The 17,814-nt window shown below is 50.2% G+C and overlaps 1 protein-coding gene across 2 annotated transcripts in view; it reads right to left on the bottom strand.

The window, feature by feature from the left end:
* Positions 1–17,814, bottom strand: part of KLHL18 (kelch like family member 18) — a 202,368-nt gene that overhangs the window by 108,657 nt on the left and 75,897 nt on the right. For both annotated transcript variants that reach the window (XM_078662453.1, XM_078662452.1), the window contains exons 4-5: positions 12,377–12,575; positions 1,261–1,421 (exon numbers count right to left, since the gene is read on the bottom strand). In XM_078662453.1, coding sequence (XP_078518579.1) covers positions 1,261–1,421; positions 12,377–12,575 — 360 coding nt within the window. The remainder of the gene's footprint in view (positions 1–1,260; positions 1,422–12,376; positions 12,576–17,814) is intronic.

Below are 17,814 nucleotides of genomic sequence, written 5' to 3'. Positions count from 1 at the left end.
TTTGATCATATTAAAGTATTTGTTTTCAACACACTACAGAAATAACAAAAAATATGCTTCATTTGTGTTCCTAACTCTGGTCTATTCTGAAATACTTACACAGTTCATTCAAATGTTATGTGCTAGAAAAAAACTCGTTCCTGTCCACAGTACCCAGCAATATTGTCACATGAATCCACTCATTTTCAAGTCAGAGAAAGAAATTTAAACAATCGCCCTTGGAAGACAGCGCCTGACATTTGACTTTGGTCTTTGAATGCACAGCAAATGTGACGAGATGAGAACAAGATTTACAGAAAGAGAGCACTCAGAAGGATACTGTAAATACCGTTCGGGCAAGGGAAGGTACAATATAAAGATGGACAGACTAAAACAAATCAAGCCAGCAAATGGATAGCAAAAAAACGTGAGTTACAAACCACAAAGCCAATAGTAAGCAATGGGCAGAATGCCCTCCTAGGTCAAATTTCTGAATGTCCCCAAGATGTCTTTAGCAAACCAGACATAGCAGATAGCAGAGAAAGAAAATCCAAATAAAATACCTCCTTTGAGTAGGGAAGGGCGGATGCCCATTAAAGTAGGCAGATATCAAAAGGCACAAAGCCTAGAAGGATATCAGAAGAGGTACTCGTGAATGAGTCTAGAACAGGCAAGGAAAATGGGGCAGTCACAGACTGTGGAACAATAGATATGATGCTCAGGTAAGAGAAAGGCTAGATTACCCCTTGCCTAGAATTACTTTATCATGGATATGTGCAGCACATTTAAGCCACGTTAACTAAAACCACCCACAATTTGTTCAAAACAGAGAGTAGCTTTGAGGTCTTCATTTTCAGGCATTTTGACATTTTCGACTGGATTTGTGTTAAGTATGGTCATGACTTATTAAATATACAACTTTTTACATGCACAAGTAGGCTTTGTCTGGCTCTAGAAGCTCAGACTTAAAGAATGGCACATGGTCTTGCTAATAAATACTAAACTGATTTCATAATTCAGTAATAACAATAGTGCGGATTGTAATGTGTTCTTCTGCAGCATTTCATAAAGACTGCTGAGGTTTCTCAAGTGCTGTAAATAACATTTAGCCAGTGTAACGCTGCTTAACTTACAGGCCTCGCAAAGATGTAAGTCTGAGTCACCCACACTCTTATTTAGACTTGCAGATCTTAGCACACGCGTGAGCTATCATTCAAAAACCTTGTGCCTTGGGGTTATCAGTATGTATGCTTCATAAAGCGTTTCACTGCAAGTACTCACCGGCATTTGTGGCAGTAGCGGACGAGGTCATCCTGCTGCACACGGTCTGTAAGGAACTGTGGTCGACAAAGAGGCAGGCGGATTTTAGAAAGCAGCTCAGGCAGATAGGCTTCCCTCTGCTCTCGGTCAGACTTCACCCATGCAAGTGCTGCTTCAAAAACCTAGTGGGAGTAAATGAAAGATGGTCAAGCAAATTAGCAACTCCCATGCTTAAAGAGCAGCTCAGGAATACATCTGGAAGAAATGTATATCAAAATAGGATTTCAAATTAAGGCTTCTGCAATAGTTTCCATTTCCAGTTGTATACATTACTTGCATGAACGCATCAAAGATACATATCAAAGTAATAAAAGTCAACTGGATTCTTGCATGTAATCTTTCAATGCATTTACACATTAAAGTTCTGCAAGTATTGCAAAAGCATCAAAGCAAAAGCAAACAAACACAAAGTGCATGATGTATGATGTACCACCAGCGCATTCACCAATTATTGAATGCCATTAGAAAACATGGTAGAAATTAGAAATCACCATAGCTCACCATGAAGCAAAGGTAGGACAGGAATCCTGAAACCTTAGTTACTCGTGTAAGGTATGAGTTATATTTATTATCGAACAAACTTCTCTTAGATAGGTAAAGAATTCACAAAGGTGTGTCAGCTTTCACTTATGCCCCACTAAAATTCCGATTAAAGCACCACCAAGACGTGCCCTGTATTTCAAAGGCACGCAGGCATGACTTTTGTGCCCAAACATAATCCCACATCAGGTGCCAGGACTAATGGTGATGGCTAAAAGGGCACCCTGATCTGCCATACTGTATGAGATGTTGGAAAGGCAATGACACCAGTAAGGACATGTAAGGAAGAGCAATGTGAACATAATTAGATGAAAATGCTTCCACTTTGTAACAAGCCACTGAAAAAACATGCCAACTGCTAAAGTAGATTAAACTCATTAATTAGGCCATCATAAAATCGAGGTTACATCTTGAACAGCACCTGTAACGAGCAACGATAAAGATAATCTCCAATAGACACTGCTCCAGCTCACTGAATATTGCAGTTTTAGGCAGAAAATGATCTTTTGGTTACATTTTCAACAGTAAGGAGTCTTCAGGAACGACATGCGCCTTTTCACCCAAGCCTCATTTTTTGTTCCACATCCTCTTTATGCATTTCAGTATCTCTGTAAGCGGAGTGTTGTGTGTGTGCTGGTTGTCGATTATTCAATGGTGGAAGCTAGATATTTGGCCGGTTTCTATATCACTCAGTCACTTGGGAGCCACACACATGAAACATTACATTTAACAGTAGCAATAATAATACCAGCAATTAGAAAACAAAATAACACAACTCAAAGGGTTATCAGGAAGATGGAGATGTTACTGTAGCAAATGTAGTCATCAGAAAAGATGAGGAAAAGATCCACTGATAGGGGGGGCGTGGCTTGGACGCCGATCGGGATGGCGGCGTGAGCTCGCTGCTCCGCACGGAATCCCGCTAATTCTCCTGTTTTTCGGGACCCTAGGCGACCCGGAGACGACGTTCCTGCCCTCTGAAGGGTGAGGGGACTGCTGGCCGTAATCGGTGAATCGCTGGGGGACTGCTGGCCCTGGGGAGATCGAGGAAGAGGCGGCCGAGGTGTAGCCCGGGGTGTGAAGAAAATGGCGGCGAGGTGGCCGGACGGTCCCGAACTTCGGCCCTGAGTCCGGCTGTCGCCAAGCAGAGAGGGACCCTGCACCCGGCTGCTCGCAGCACTGGGATTGGCGGCGTGACGTCCTGAGGCCGGGGGACGCTGCCCGATTCACCCAGGAGATCGGGGGTTCTCGCCGGCCGCCGTCCCACGACTCATTCTCCCCCCACGGGTCCAGTGGGGGTGACGGAACGGGGCTCATCCGCCTGGCCATTGCTTCTGAGACCATTGGCGGTGGCATTGCATTGCCCGGTGCCCGGTTATCGGCACGGACCCACGGGAGCGCCCGCAGTACGGGTGGCCGGACTTGTGACGCAGCACCCTGACATGGCGGCGTTCGGAGGGCCGATGCCCGGGAGCCACGAGGGGGACTCGGCGACATCGACTCGGCTGAGTGAGAGTCCCTCTCCGGAGCTTGACCAGGAACAGCGGCTGAACCGGCGCTTGGATGCCATCCTTGAGGCGATCACCTCTACCAAGGAGGCGTTGCACAACGACATTGCCCAAGTGGCCACGGGCCTGGGGCTGCTACGCGCGGACCACGCAAAGCTGGCGGATCGGGTCAAGGAACATGACCAACTGTTGCTTGACCTGAAGCCCTCGGTGGTGACCGCGGAACGCAGGATTACAGACATTTTGGCCCGACTGGACACTCTAGAGCGGAGGGCGGAGGATGCCGAAGGCCGCAATAGGCGGAACAACGTGCGGGTCGTAGGCCTGCCGGAACGGATTGAGGGGGAAGATGCGGTGGCCTACATGGAGAACTGGTTCCGCACTGTGGTGGCGCCGGAGGGGCTTACTCCATTTTTCACTCTGGAGCGAGCTCACCGGGTGCCCGCTCGCCCGCTGGGACTTGGCCGCCCCCCCCGACCAATGGTGGTGCGGCTCCTCCATTACAAAGACCGAGACCTCCTCATCCAGCGGGCCAGGATGTCGGGCCCTTATGGGGTGGAGAACAGCAAAGTAACGATCTTTCCGGACTATACGCAGGCGGTCCAGAAGGCCAGGGCATCGTTCCTTGCTGTGAAGAAGGAGCTCAGGGAGGAAGGCATTCAGTACTCCTTGCTTTACCCGGCCAAGCTGCGGATTATCATGGATGGCACCACACACTTTTTCCAGACTCCGGATGAAGCCTGGCACTGGCTTGAGTCGTACAGAGCAGGGACGGACAGAACGCACCAAAGTAGGCGAGACCAACCCAAGCAGTCCCGGGTGCGGCAGTCACAACGAATCAGGTCCCGTAACGGGCGCCAGCGGGAGAAGCGGGAGGCTCAAATGGCGGCGGAGAAGAGGGATGCACTCGCGGCGACGGCGGCCATTACAGGGTCACAACAGAACAGTGAAAGGGCCGAAACGGACTCGGGAGGAGAAGGCAGCAGAACAGGGGAGGATCTTTCGGAGGCAGAGAGCCAGAAGGGGCCGACAGTGACCCCACAGACCTCGGATGAAATTTTCTGCGGCTAGGATAGACTTTGGCCTAGATCGGGACTTCATGGTAGGGTGATATCCTGTTGCTGGAGGGCGGGTTGCCGGGTGGGGGAGCTGAGTGTATTAGAGGGGATGAAGGGCGGGACGCGGGCTCCGCTAGCTGGGGTCGGCGGCGACTCACCCCCCCTAGGCCCTTAAGGTCGACTGTGGTGGAGACCACAGGATAGGTGTGCGAGTAGTTGGATCAAGGTTTGGATGGGGGCGGCCATTGGGTTCGTGTGCTCTGTCCTGGGGAGTGGGGTTTGGGGTGTGTTTCAGTTTTGGGGTTGTTTGGGGGGGGGCAACTGCATTGGGGGGGTCATGGACCGTTGGAGTTTAATTCGGGCTGTACGGACTTGGTATGGGGACATTACCTAATTTGAAATGCCTAACGTGGAATGTCCGGGGGCTGCGGACTATGGTGAAACGTCACAAAGTACATGCATACCTGGTACGCAGGGGGGTTCAGATAGCTATGCTCCAGGAGACTCACCTCACCAAAAAAGAGTGCGCTGCCTTGCAGAAAAGATGGCGGGGCCAGGTTTTTGGCACCACTTATTCAGCGTATGCCAGGGGGGTCTTGATCTGGGTGAGGGCGGGGATACCCTTTCAGGTGCTGAATCAGGTAATGGATCCGGATGGCAGGTTTGTAGCGGTGGAGGGGAGATTATACGGACGGGATGTGGTTTTATGTTGTGTTTATGCACCGAACACGGACCAAGGCCGATACTTTGATAACCTCTCGGGGTCCTTGGCCTCTTTCCTGGCGGGTCCGATAGTGCTAGGGGGGGACTTCAATTCGATTACGGATGTGGCTCTGGATAGGTCCCATCCCCCCTTAGTAGACTCTCCTGTGCGCAGACTGGCCGCGCACAGGAAGGACTGGCAAGACCGATGGGGGTTGCTAGATGTCTGGAGGGAGAGGCACAGGGGAACCAGGGATTACTCCTTTTATTCCGCTCTACATGATTTACATGTCAGGATTGATTCGGTGCTTTGCGGGAGCTCCCTTGCCCCATTGATTACCCATGCTGAGTACCTTGCTAGGACGATATCCGATCATAACCCCCTGTTGGTGCATATTCAATGGCAGAGGGAGCGCTCTGTAATACCAACATGGCGGCTTCGGCCGGAGACGCTAGAGGATTCTGTGTTCGCCGATGCGGTCCGGCAGGGCATTGATGGTTATTTCGGTGTGAATGATGGAACGGCGACGAGCAGGTCTGTTGAATGGGATGCACTGAAAGTGGTGGTGAGAGGGGTGTGCTTGGGCAGGTTCTCGAATGCTCGAATGACTGTGCTGAATGACTTAATGAAAGCGGAAGACACTTTGAGGGACCTGGAGCGCCGCAGGCCAACTAGGCCAGGTACACGGGCCCAGTTCTTGGAAGCGAAGGAAGCGGTAGCCGCGGAGACGGAACGTTTGCGCTGCTATGATTATAGGCAGTACATTATCAGGGCACACGCAGAAAGGGACAAGGTGGGCACCCTCTTAGCCAGATTAGCTAACCCGGAACTTAGGGGTTGCCCGGTCCTCAGCATTATTGACGCGCAGGGAGGGATGGTGTACTCCCAGGCAGCTGTATTGGACCGCTTTAGGGGTTACTATGAGGAATTGTACCGGAGTCAGCTGGGAGTGGGGGTTCAGGACATCGTGGAATACCTGGGGGAGAGGCCGCTTCCGGTCTTGGGCGACGACGACGCGAAGGACCTGGGTAGCCCGATCACGCTAACGGAAATTCGAGTGGCTATCAAACATATGGCCCGTAACAAGACGCCCGGGGTGGACGGACTCCCAATCGAGTTCTACCAGCACTATGTGGACGTTCTGGCACCCAGGCTGCTGGTGGTGTATGCGGAGGCCTTCGAGAAGGGGGCATTGCCTGCCTCCATGCGGGAGGCCTTGATAGTGCCACTCCTCAAGCCTGGCCGGGATGCCACGGACGTGAGGTCTTATCGCCCGCTGTCCATGCTAACGGTGGACTATAAGATCCTGAGTCGCATCCTAGCTACTAGACTGGCCCCGCACATGACGGGCCTGGTGCACAGGGATCAGGCCGGGTTTATACCCACAAGGAGCACGGCGATGAATATCCGCCGCCTGGTGGGAATAATGGACGCCATCTTGGATGGGGAGGGATCGCCGGCGGTTCTGTCCGTGGATATTGAGAAGGCCTTCGATAGCTTGGAGTGGCCTTTCTTGGATGGAGTGCTGGAGCGGTTTGGCATGGGCGATGGCTTTCGGAGGTGGACGAGAGTCTTGTATAATTCGGCGACGGCGAGGGTTCGATTGGGCGGCTTGGTGTCTGCCGCGTATCCGGTAGGCAGGGGAACACGGCAGGGATGCTCTCTCTCCCCTCTGTTGTTTGCCCTGGCGATGGAACCCTTAGCGGTCCATGCGAGGTCAGGTGATCGATATGCGGGGATAGTGAGTGACGGGCGGTGGCATCACATATCGCTCTATGCGGATGACCTGCTCCTGTACCTAGCTGACACTTCGGGGGCACTGGTTGGAGCGATGGATCTGCTGTCCGAGTTCGGCCGATTGTCAGGCCTTAAGGTCAATTGGGCAAAGACCTGCGTGTTTCCGCTGAGAGCGGGATCACCAGCCCCTAGTAGCGACCTGGGTGTGGCGTGGGAACCCTCTTGCATCACCTACTTGGGTGTTCGCATTTACCACTCGGCTGCTGACCTGTTGGAGGGTAACATTAGCCGTTGTGTTCGGTCGCTGCGGGGCAGCTTGTCTTTCTGGTCGACCCTCCCGCTGACAGTTCTGGGCAGGATAGCATTGTTGAAAATGGTGGCGCTCCCCCGCTTCCTTTATTATTTCCGAACGCTACCTGTCTGGGTTCCCCAGGGGGTGTTTAGGGAACTGCGGTCAATGATTATTAGCTTTCTATGGGGGCATGGCCGACGCAGGATAGCCTTGAGCACGCTACTTCGCCCCAAGCTGGAGGGGGGCATGGCCGTGCCCGACCTTGAGCTGTATTATTTAGCGGCGCAGTTGCAGGTCCTTACGCAGAACGTGGCCAGGGTGTTCCGGGGACCGGAGGAGGACCGGGGTCGGGGGATACAGCGCCATGTGCTGTCGTACATTATTATGCAGCAACGGCTCGAATTACGGGCCCTCACCATGGAGGAGCGGACGCTTCGGCTGTGCTGGCAGAGGAGCCTCCGGAGGGCGAGGGCCTCGCGGCCTTATGCCCCGGAGATCCCGATTGGGATGTTGACAGCTTTGCCGCACGGAGGGGATTGGTCCCCGTTGATGGAGTGGGAGGCCGCGGGGTTACAGGTGGTGGGTGACTTGTATATAGATGGGGCATTGGCACCGTTCGACGTGCTCCGGGACCAGTTCGGACTGCCTGAAGGGGGCTTCCTGCTACACGCGGCTGTAGTGTCTGCCATGCAAAAGCACTGGAAAGGGGGGCTTCTGGAACCTGCGACGACTATGGCGTGCCAATATGTGGTGATGGCGGCTGGTACGTTCAAAGCTGTGACGTGCCTCCATAATAGGATGCTGCACGACGGGCTGGAACCACTCCATGGGCTCAAAGCTAAATGGGAGGGGAGCGTTGGCCGGCCCATACCGGATACGGCATGGGGCCATATCCTGCGACGCACGTGGAAGGGCACCAGGAACGCGCGCTTTCAGCAGGTTCATTTTTATGTGCTCCATAGGGCCTATCTAACTCCAGAGAAACTACAGCGGCACTTTCGGGTGCCGGATGCCTGCTGCCCCCGGTGTTCGTCCCTTGGGGCGGACATGGACCACTTGTTTTGGGGGTGTCCGCACCTGGGAACTTATTGGGCTGAGGTAGGGGAACTCCTGAATGAAGTGACTGACAGGGAGGTAGACTTCGACATGGCGACGTGTCTCTTGCTCTGGTTCCCGCATACTAAGCACACCAAGGTGACCAGTAAATTCATAGATCTGGGTCTGATATTGGCTCAAAGGGAAATATCGTGGCACTGGAAGGCTAGGGGGGGTCCCTCACTGCGTAGATGGAAGAATGAGTTGCTGCGATGGTCTGACTGCGAGAGCGTGCTCCGGATGAAGCAAGCAGTGAAGTTGGGGAATGAGAAGGCTCTGGATGCGGCCCGTGCGTGGGAGTTAGTGGTACAGGCTCTGCGTGATGCTTTGGTTGTGGATGTGGACGGCGGGGGCTAAGCCGCTGGACACCGCGGGGCGAACACAGCAGTATGTCAGTAAGCACTGTGGTGGAACCATCCAATTCGGTAGAGCGATGCACACACCTTTGCAGTTGCCAGGGGGGGGGGGTGTTGGGGGGATTAGCTGTAGAGGGGTTTGGGGGGGGCTGGAAGCCATTGCAGGGTTGCTGGTGGGGGCCTGGAACTACTGGGATAGGGGGTCCTGAGTGGCAGGCGCCTGATTGGGTGGGACGGCCTGGTACGAAGGCCCGTATAACCTTGGGCAGGCCCGATGGGGCAACTACGTTGATACCACGGGGATGGCTGACGGGAATGTTGTTGTGGGTGGGGGGGTAAACGCAGATACGTAAATCGACCTTCCGCCAGGGTCCCACTGGGACGTACACTATGCTGTGCTCCTCCAGAGCGAACTGATGTGCCGCCCGGCCTCCGGGATGCGGGCTGAATGGCTGTGTACAACCGTGAACTGTTATTGGACGGGGGGGCCCACAAGTGCACTGGCTGTTTACTTTTCCTGCTGTTTATAACTCTGCAATAAAAATATATTTAAAAAAAAAAAAAAAAAAAAAAAAAAAAAAAGATCCACTGATAGGAGCCAAGGAAGAACAAAAAGAGTTGGCATAATGTGATCATACTTTCTTGAGGATAAGAGTCTGACCATAGCACTGAATGGGCTTTCCATGGACTAACCGATAACAGAGGCAGGCACGGTAGGAGTGTATACGAAAGTCTAGGTGTGATACAATAAAAGGATACATCGCAGACTTTAGTTGGTCAGCTGTTACCAATAGCTTTACTTTTTTTTTTTTTAGCTAATTTTTTTAAGAGCAGGAAGATGAACGTTTGCCACTCTGATGACTTATTGATGTATCCTTTCTAAGTGTGAACGTGCACCTTTTTTTAAAACACTCATCACAGAAATCATAAAATAAACTTGGAAGATGGACAATTTCCCTGATGGATGCACCATAGCCTTTTGGAACAGGAAATAGAGTGCATGAACATGTCCACCTACTTGACACATGGGGGCAAATACTCAAAGCCAGTTATGAGTACCTAAGTATTACTCCACGTACTCATGAAAGTCTTTGTGAATTTGTTCCATAGAGTATGCTATAGGAGTGCCCGTAACTTTAATGTGACTGGGGGTCAGAAATAAAGAAATCTTACTCCACCTTCACACCATTTAAATTTATATCAAGGTCTGTCAGTACTAAAATAACTCCACTGATAATACACCATTGCTGGGTAGTCCTAAAATGGGTATTAGTTAAAGACAGGGTATTGCTTAGGGTAATTATAGGGATATTTCTATTTTTGTGACGCACAAAAAACGTAACTACAATCTTCCATTTTTCACAAGACAAGAACATCAAATTTATAATTTCACTTTAAGGTGCATAAATTGCCTCCTAGACAACGGCACAGAACAGCTATTAATGTAACACACAAACTTGTCTGGTTTATAAAATTCTGTGGGGAATAGTCCAAATATTAGTAGCAGTACTGTGTGCAGTGGTTGATGGAAAAACAAATGTGGACAAAGCCAACAGGTCTCACCTATGAAAGGGTTTTTGGTTTGTCAATATCTGTTAGCATGTTGTAGAACAGTGTGGCTGATGTGCAGCACAGCTAGAAGTTTTAAAAAAACTGTTATTACGCAGTCAGCGCTGGCCCCATCATAGTTTTTTCCCCCTGTGGCAGGGCTGGGGACGGGAAACACAGACAATGGGAAGGTGTGGCAGTGGGAGAGAAGTAGCAAAACAGACAAGGGTGCGTGGAAGGGGAAGATGCGACAGACCAGGGTGGGCGGGAGGGGAAGAAGCCACAGAGACCAGGGAGGGCGAGAGGGGAAGAAGCCACACAGACATTGGAAGAAGCCACACAAACATGGGTGGGCTGGAGGGACGATACGACACAGACAAGGGTGGGCGGGAGGAAGTAGCAACACAGACAAGGGTGGCTGGAAGGGAAGTAGCAACACAGATACGGGTCGGCGGGAGGGGAAATGCAACATGGACAATAAGAAGCAACACAATGGAAAACCAAAAAAAGCAGCAAGATGACAAAGACGAAAAAAGAAAATATAGTACCTCATTCACAGCGGTGGAAGGACCCTAATTGCGATGAAGCAATCTGTACATGCACCATGTTCCATAGAAAAGAAGGATTAGTGAAGCCAGCACACACTGCCCAATTAGGAGGCACAATACCCTTGTTGTATAAAATATGTCTTGCAAGCACATGCGCTGCCACCGGTGAGGCCTAAAGATGAAAACTATTCTCCTGCATTGGTGCTAACCCCCTTAAATTCAATTGGTCTGGCTGTCTCACAAATTTACACATGTCCATGTGTCGATCATGGGCTCACACAATGGCTCAGACTCATCCTACTAAAAGGCCTGCAGAAACCTGGATGTATGTAGAGAGGTTCGCTGAAAACGTTGGCGACAAAAAACGTTTTATTGCAGTGCCTTATGCTGCAGGTGTCAGTGTACTGGAGCAATTATGATCACTGGGCAAATATCTTCTTAATTCTAATGCAAACATAATTTCATAACTTCTCAACACAATATTTGTATGTTTCAGAGCTCCAAAGTAATCTTTTTTTCCATCTTGAATTTACGATGAGGTTTGTGCGATAAATTTCACTTCTATGTCAGTTTTTTATCTTTTTCATAAATTTGCTGGTCAGGCAGTTTCAACCACAAAACAGCATTAAAGGCACGTTTTATGAAAGCGCCATATTGTATCGGTATGTCAACTGCCTTAAACAACATAAACACCTTAATAATCTGGTGCATCAAAAATTGATAAGCACCAACCCATGGGAGACAGAACACACTGTCTGGAATGCGAAATTGGAAAGCAAAGCTCCATTTGAAACACAGCTAAGGAAGTTAATATATTAAGAGAAGACAACAAATGTATCGCAATTTAATAGGAGGCATCCAAATATTTGCAAATGTCGCTATTTTTAAGTGGGTGCAAACTTTTTCACAGTAGTCATCTTGAATTCTTAGACTTTCATCCTTGACATGCTGTCTCTGGATACTTTTGATAGGACATCCTAAGGAAGGTAAGGCATCTGGCTGACACCCAACAGTTATTACCTGGGAGCACAGTTACCGAAGGTCATGAAATGTGTAAAAATAGGTATTTCAAACCTTCAAGTCTTATAAATTCATTTTCTTAACACAGATACATTAAAACTATTCAAGCGACCTGCTGTGCTTCACATAAACTAGATCTATACTTTTTTTAATTGCCACAGATCATAAATATTCATTTAGTACAATAATCAGTGGATCTAAAGTTGAGGAATATAAAATGTAAATGATAGATTTACTAATCTGATTCGAACTGAATAGTAGTCAATGTGTTTGGAATTTTAGCCAAGTTCACTGTGACCACCCTAATTCATGGCAATGTTGTTATACTATTGGCAAAGGAGAAAAAACCTAAAGGGAGAGCGAGTGCAAGCCTGAAAGAAGCCAGCGAAAATGTGACAGCATAAGAGAAAGCTCTGGAGAGTGTGAAAAATAGCAAAAGAAAAAGTAAGATGTGTGAGAAGGAGGGAGACTAATTACAAGCAAAAGAAAGGAGGAGATGCCATATAGCTGTAGCACAGAAGAAGCTTTCTTTAAGGAAGACCAATACATTTCTTCTGATAATCTACATGGAAATAAGTGCTACTGTAGACTTTGTTCTAATCATTTAGCCTTCCACTGTACTCGTAAAAGTGACAAACATGCAATTGGTAATACAATTCCAAGTCTACATGCCTGTTCCTCAGCCTTCACATTCAGTTCATCTCTAGAAACGAGCTCCAGCACATCTTCAAATGGCAGAGCCAAGAATTCTTCTGACATAGACACCTCCACGAAGTTCTGATGAACAAAACTGTTGGCTGAGTCGTAGAGCACAGCACACATCATGGTCTCTGCAAACTGGCGGACCCCCAAGGAATTCTTGGGATGGAGCCTAGCATGTAAGAAAATATTCCAGAGAAAGTTAGTTTTGCACAGAATAAGAATACTTTATTAAGAAGGCAATAAGGTAAATACAACTTGTGAATTTCTGTTCTATCAATTCTTCAATATAATACACAGTCATCATCAAGATAACTTTATTTGGTCTGACTAGATCATAAAAGTACACAATAATAATATATATTCGATAACAGCAGAATACATCCACGTTATTTAAGATAAAAATCAATAAAAAGACCAGATTAAAAAAATGCATTCTTATGATAAGTCCGCTTATCATTGCTAGGCTATGCACAAATAAAAAAACACAATAAGCAAAAAAACATCACAACACAATAAGGAGTACTTTCTGTCCTATAACTCCAGTTCTGTAGTAGGGGTATCTCTGTTATAGTCATAATCTAGTGAATAGTCCCGCCCATGTGCGTGGACCCCGGAGCAATCAAAAATAATCTCTTAAGGTGTCGAAAAATGCAGACCTGCACAGACACTTAGGAGAGAATTTAAAGAGAGATAATGCAGCCTATATCCACAGGCTACACTGTCCAGTACTTTAACTAGAAATTCCACCAAAAATCCACAAACAGCAAAGCCTGTCCAGATTTCCCTTGATTTAACAGCAAAACCCCTCTGGAATGATAGAGAGGAAGACCTGGACAGACAAGCCCCATAGGCTGCCATTATGTGGCTCAAAACAGGATACTGTGCCTTTAAGAGAACCTTCCAGAACTTCACAGTATCCCAGAATGCACTGCAGGTCCCTTTTACTTTCAGTTCTTTTTCAAGGCGTAACACGCCAGACCTGTAGCATTCCTTACATGAATATCTCTCTCCACCGGTGAGGAGGGCGGGCGCTTATGACTATAACAGAGATACCCCTACTACAGAACTGGAGTGACCGGACAGAAACTACTCCTTCTGTAGTAGGGAATCTCGGTGTATAGTCATAATCTAGTTAATAGAATGGCAAGCCCATCCCCACACCAAAGCGGCGGTGGAGAAAAGAGAAATAACACCACTATTGTGCGAACAGATTTCGCAGCGAAGCCTGCCCAACCTGAGCATCTGCCCAGGCATCAGTGTCCAGGCAGTGATGCTTAGCAAAGGTATGGACCGACTTCCAAGTGGCCGCCTTGCAGATTCTGCAATTGGAACATTACGGAGCAAAGCAGTCGTGGCAGCTTTGCCCCTGGTGGAATGAGCCTTAGGTTTACCCCCTAAGGTCTTACCAGCTTTTAGGTAACACAATTGTATACAGGACACAATCCGCCTAGAGATGGACTGTTTAGAGGGAGCAAGACCCGTCCTGACTGATCCATAATTGATGAACAATTGGTCTGACCTACGAATATCCTTGGTTTTATCCAGATAAAATTTCAACACCCTCCTGACATCCAGGGAATGCAGGGACCTTTCCGCTGGAGAGGAAGGATTCTGAAAAAATGTAGGTAAAGTTATGGTCTGGTTAACATGAAAGTCAGAATAACTTTAGGAAGAAATGTAGGGTGAGTACGCATAACAACCTTAGCAGCATGAGATACAGTATAAGGTTCTTGGCAACACAACGCCTGAATTTCACTCACCCTGCAGGCCGATGTAATGGCCACGAGGAACGCCGCCTTCCAGGACAGGTGCTGCAACGAAGCCTTATGAATAGGTTCAAAAGGCTTCGTCATCAATCTGGACAGCACCACATTCAATTCCCATGTGAAGGCGAAGGAAGCCGGACAGGAGGGAACACTTTCTTCAAGCCTTCCAAAAAGTCTTTGATCACAGGGATCTGAAAGAAGGAAGTCTGTGAAGGGCATTTCCTGTAGGGAGTCAAAGCAGCCAGATGAACCTTAATGGAATGGACATTAAGGCCAGACTGCGCCAGATGTAGAAGATATGGAAGGATGACATCTCCCTTACATGTCGTCGGGTCATAGTTCTTAGACTTGCACCAGATGCAAAACCTCTTCCACTTGCAAGCATAAGAAGTCCTAGTGGAAGGTCGCTTAGCCTCCTTCAGTATGTCCATGCAATCTTCTGGGAGATTCAGATGGCCATATTGCACTATCTCAGGAGCCATGCCGCCAAACTCAAAGACGAGACGCTGGGGTGCAACATCTGCCCCCCGAACTTCGTGAGAAGGTCCGGCCTGCACGGCAGCTGCAAGTGAGGAAGGAGAGACCGGTGAAGCAGGTCCATGAACCACCACTGTCTGGGCCATTCCGGGGCAATCAGTATCATCCGCGCCCTGGACTGGGACAGCTTGATGAGCACCGCCGGAATCAGGGGAATGGGTGGAAAAGCGTACTGAAAGCTGTTCGACCTGTTGATCCATAACGCATTCCCCAGCGTCCCCGGCTGGCAGTACCTGGAGGCGAAGTCTCGGCATTTGCTGTTTTCGGCGGTGGCGAACAGATCTACGTCTGGAGTCCCCCACCTTGCGAAGACTTCTCCTAGTACTTCGTCGTTTATGACCCATTCGTGGTTTTCCTGAATCAGTCTGCTCAGTGAGTCTGCCTGAACATTCTGCACACCTGGTAGATGGGTAGCCGTTATCGTCAGTCCTCTGGCCAGAAGCCAGTGCCAGATCGCCTGCGCCTCCTGCGACAGGGTGCGCGATCTCGACCCCCCCTGCTTGTTGAGGTAATACATCGTGGTCGTGTTGCAATGTCTAAACAAGCAAAGAGTTGGTCCGGAAGGACAGATGAAAGGCCTTCAGTGCCAAGTGAACAGCTCTGAGTTCCAGGAAATTGATGTGGTACGTGGACCCCGTCGGGGACCACGTCCCTTGAATCTGTAGGTCTCCGGAGTACGCCCCCCAGTCGTGGAGCGACGCATCCGTCACTATAGTCTGCGTGGGAATGTCCTTGTGGAAGGGAACCCCTCTGAGGAGATTCTCCGCTGAACACCACCACTTCAGAGACTGAAGAGCATGCAGAGACAGTCGTATCCTGTCGTCCCAAGATCCTTTCCTCTGATCCCACTGATCCTCCAGCACTCCTGCAATGGTCTCATGTGCAGCCGTGCGTGTGGCGTGAGGAAGATACAAGAGGCCATCAACCCCAGTAGAGAAGACACCGTCCTCACTGTTGTAGATGGACCGGACATAAGAGCCTGAGCCTTCCGAAGGAGTGATAATCGTCGCTCCTCCGAAGGAGACACGCTTGCTGACAGCGTATTGATGGAGGCTCCCAAGTACTGTATGCACTGGACCGGAGTCGGGACAGACTTGGACATGTTGATGTGCAACCCCAGCTTGTTCAAGAGAACGCACGTCTTCTGGAAGTGTGCTTGAGCTTCCGAGAAGGAGGAGGCCTTGATCAACCAATCGTCCAGGTACGGGTAGACAAACACCTTGTTCTTCCTCAGGTGTGCAGCTACCACTGCCATGCACTTCGAAAATGTTCTGGGCGCAGACTTCAGCCCGAATGGCAGTACTGTGTACTGATAATGATTGGCGCGGACTTGGAATCGCAGGAACTTCCTGTGTTTGTGCGCAATGGGCACATGGAAGTACGCATCTGTAGGTCTATAGCACACAGCCAGTCTCCCTGTTCCAGCCGAGGATAAATCTGATGCAACGACAGCATGCGAAACTTCTCTCTGCGAATCCACTTGTTTGCCTGTCGCAAGTCCAGAATGGGCCTGAACTCGTTCTTGTCCTTCTTGCGAACCAGAAAGAACCGGGAGTACAGACCTCTTCCTCTTTGAGACAGAGGTACGTCTTCTATCGCCCTTTTTCTTAAAAGGGTATCGGCCTCCGCCTGGAGCTCGTGCAGTTGAAACTGTGAGCTGACCGGTGGAATTAATGGAAGCGGGCTGGTGAACCGAAGACTGTATTCATTGCAAACAATATTCAGCACCCACTTGTCCTGAGTAATTTTTCTCCACTCTGCCAGAAAAAATTGAACGCTTCCCCCCACCGGAGAGGGTAACGGATGTAGGGGAAGTAACCGCTCAGGGTCGAGACCCAGCCGGGCCTTTGTTCGCTGTAGAGGACTGTTGGCCTCCTCTACCCTTCTGGCGCTTCTGGAAGGGCCTCCGGAACTGCTGCTGTTGTTGCTGCTGTCCCGAAGCCTGTCCTCGCCCTCTGCCCTGTGCCCCGAACCGTCTCTGGAACGGGCGGTAGGCCTTCTTTTCTTTGGGCTTCTCCAAGCCCACAGCCGTCAGAGTCTCGGTCACCGCCTTCATGCGGGCCATCTCATCATCCGCATGTTTTCCGAACAGGGTTTCCCCCGAGAAGGGCAGATTGGCCACTCGCTGCTGGGCCTCCGGCTTGAGTGATGTGAGCCTGAGCCAAGCATGGCGCCGCTGGTTGATCCCATGACAATGCCCATGGGCCGCCAAAAGAGAGACGTCAGCGGCCATGCTGATGACCTGGTTCGAAACCAGCATCCCTTCCTTCTGGATCTCCAGGAAATCCTCCCTCCTATCTTGTGGCAGAAGTTCCGTGAACTGCTGGAGGGATTCCCACAGGGCAGGTTCATAACGCCCAAGCAGAACCGCATCGCTAGAGGCCTTCATGGTCGTAGATGCCGTCCCACAGGCCTTCCTGCCAGCTGAGTCGATCCATCGGCTCTCCTTATCCGGAGGCACGGTAGAAGACGGAGAGGTAGAGTTTTGTTTCTTGGCTGCCGTCACTATAACGGAGTCCGGAACTGGGTCTATCCGTAGAAAGGCCGGATCGGAATCCGGGGCTCTGTACTTCTTCAGAAGCCGGGATGGGGCTGCTTTCCTCACTGCAGGCGTGAGGAACAGCTCCTCCGCAGGCTCTACCAATCCTGGTACGAGCGGTAGTAAAGGGCGAGACAAATGCTTCTTATGCAGCGTCTCGAATATCACGGACGTCGGTGGTGTTGGAGCCATCACCGTGATTCCCAATTTTGCTGCACCCCTCCGGAGGACATCTTGGAACGTACTTATATCGTCCACAGGAGACACTCTCGTCCCCGGGGAGTCCGACAAAGTCGGGGAGTAGGATCTGGTCCTGGAAGAGTCCGTGTAGGACCGTGATCCGCGCCTCCTGTGGTGCCGTCTTGACCTCGTGGAGGATCTGCGACGACTGCGCGATCTCCCCTTCCGTCCGGAGCGGGATCGCGACCGCCTTGGCTTTGGTCGCCCCGCCGGTTCGACCGGGGCGGGTGACTTAGGCTTAGCTGGGGCCCTCGGCCGAGGGGTCCCCTTAGGAGGAGTCGGAAATCGTGGCAACAAACCTGTCCTCGGAGGAATCGGAGGAGGCT

Source organism: Lissotriton helveticus, chromosome 10 (assembly GCF_964261635.1).
Source record: "Lissotriton helveticus chromosome 10, aLisHel1.1, whole genome shotgun sequence".
NCBI classification, from domain to species: Eukaryota; Metazoa; Chordata; class Amphibia; order Caudata; family Salamandridae; genus Lissotriton; species Lissotriton helveticus.
This window is presented reverse-complemented; position numbering and strand designations above follow the sequence as displayed.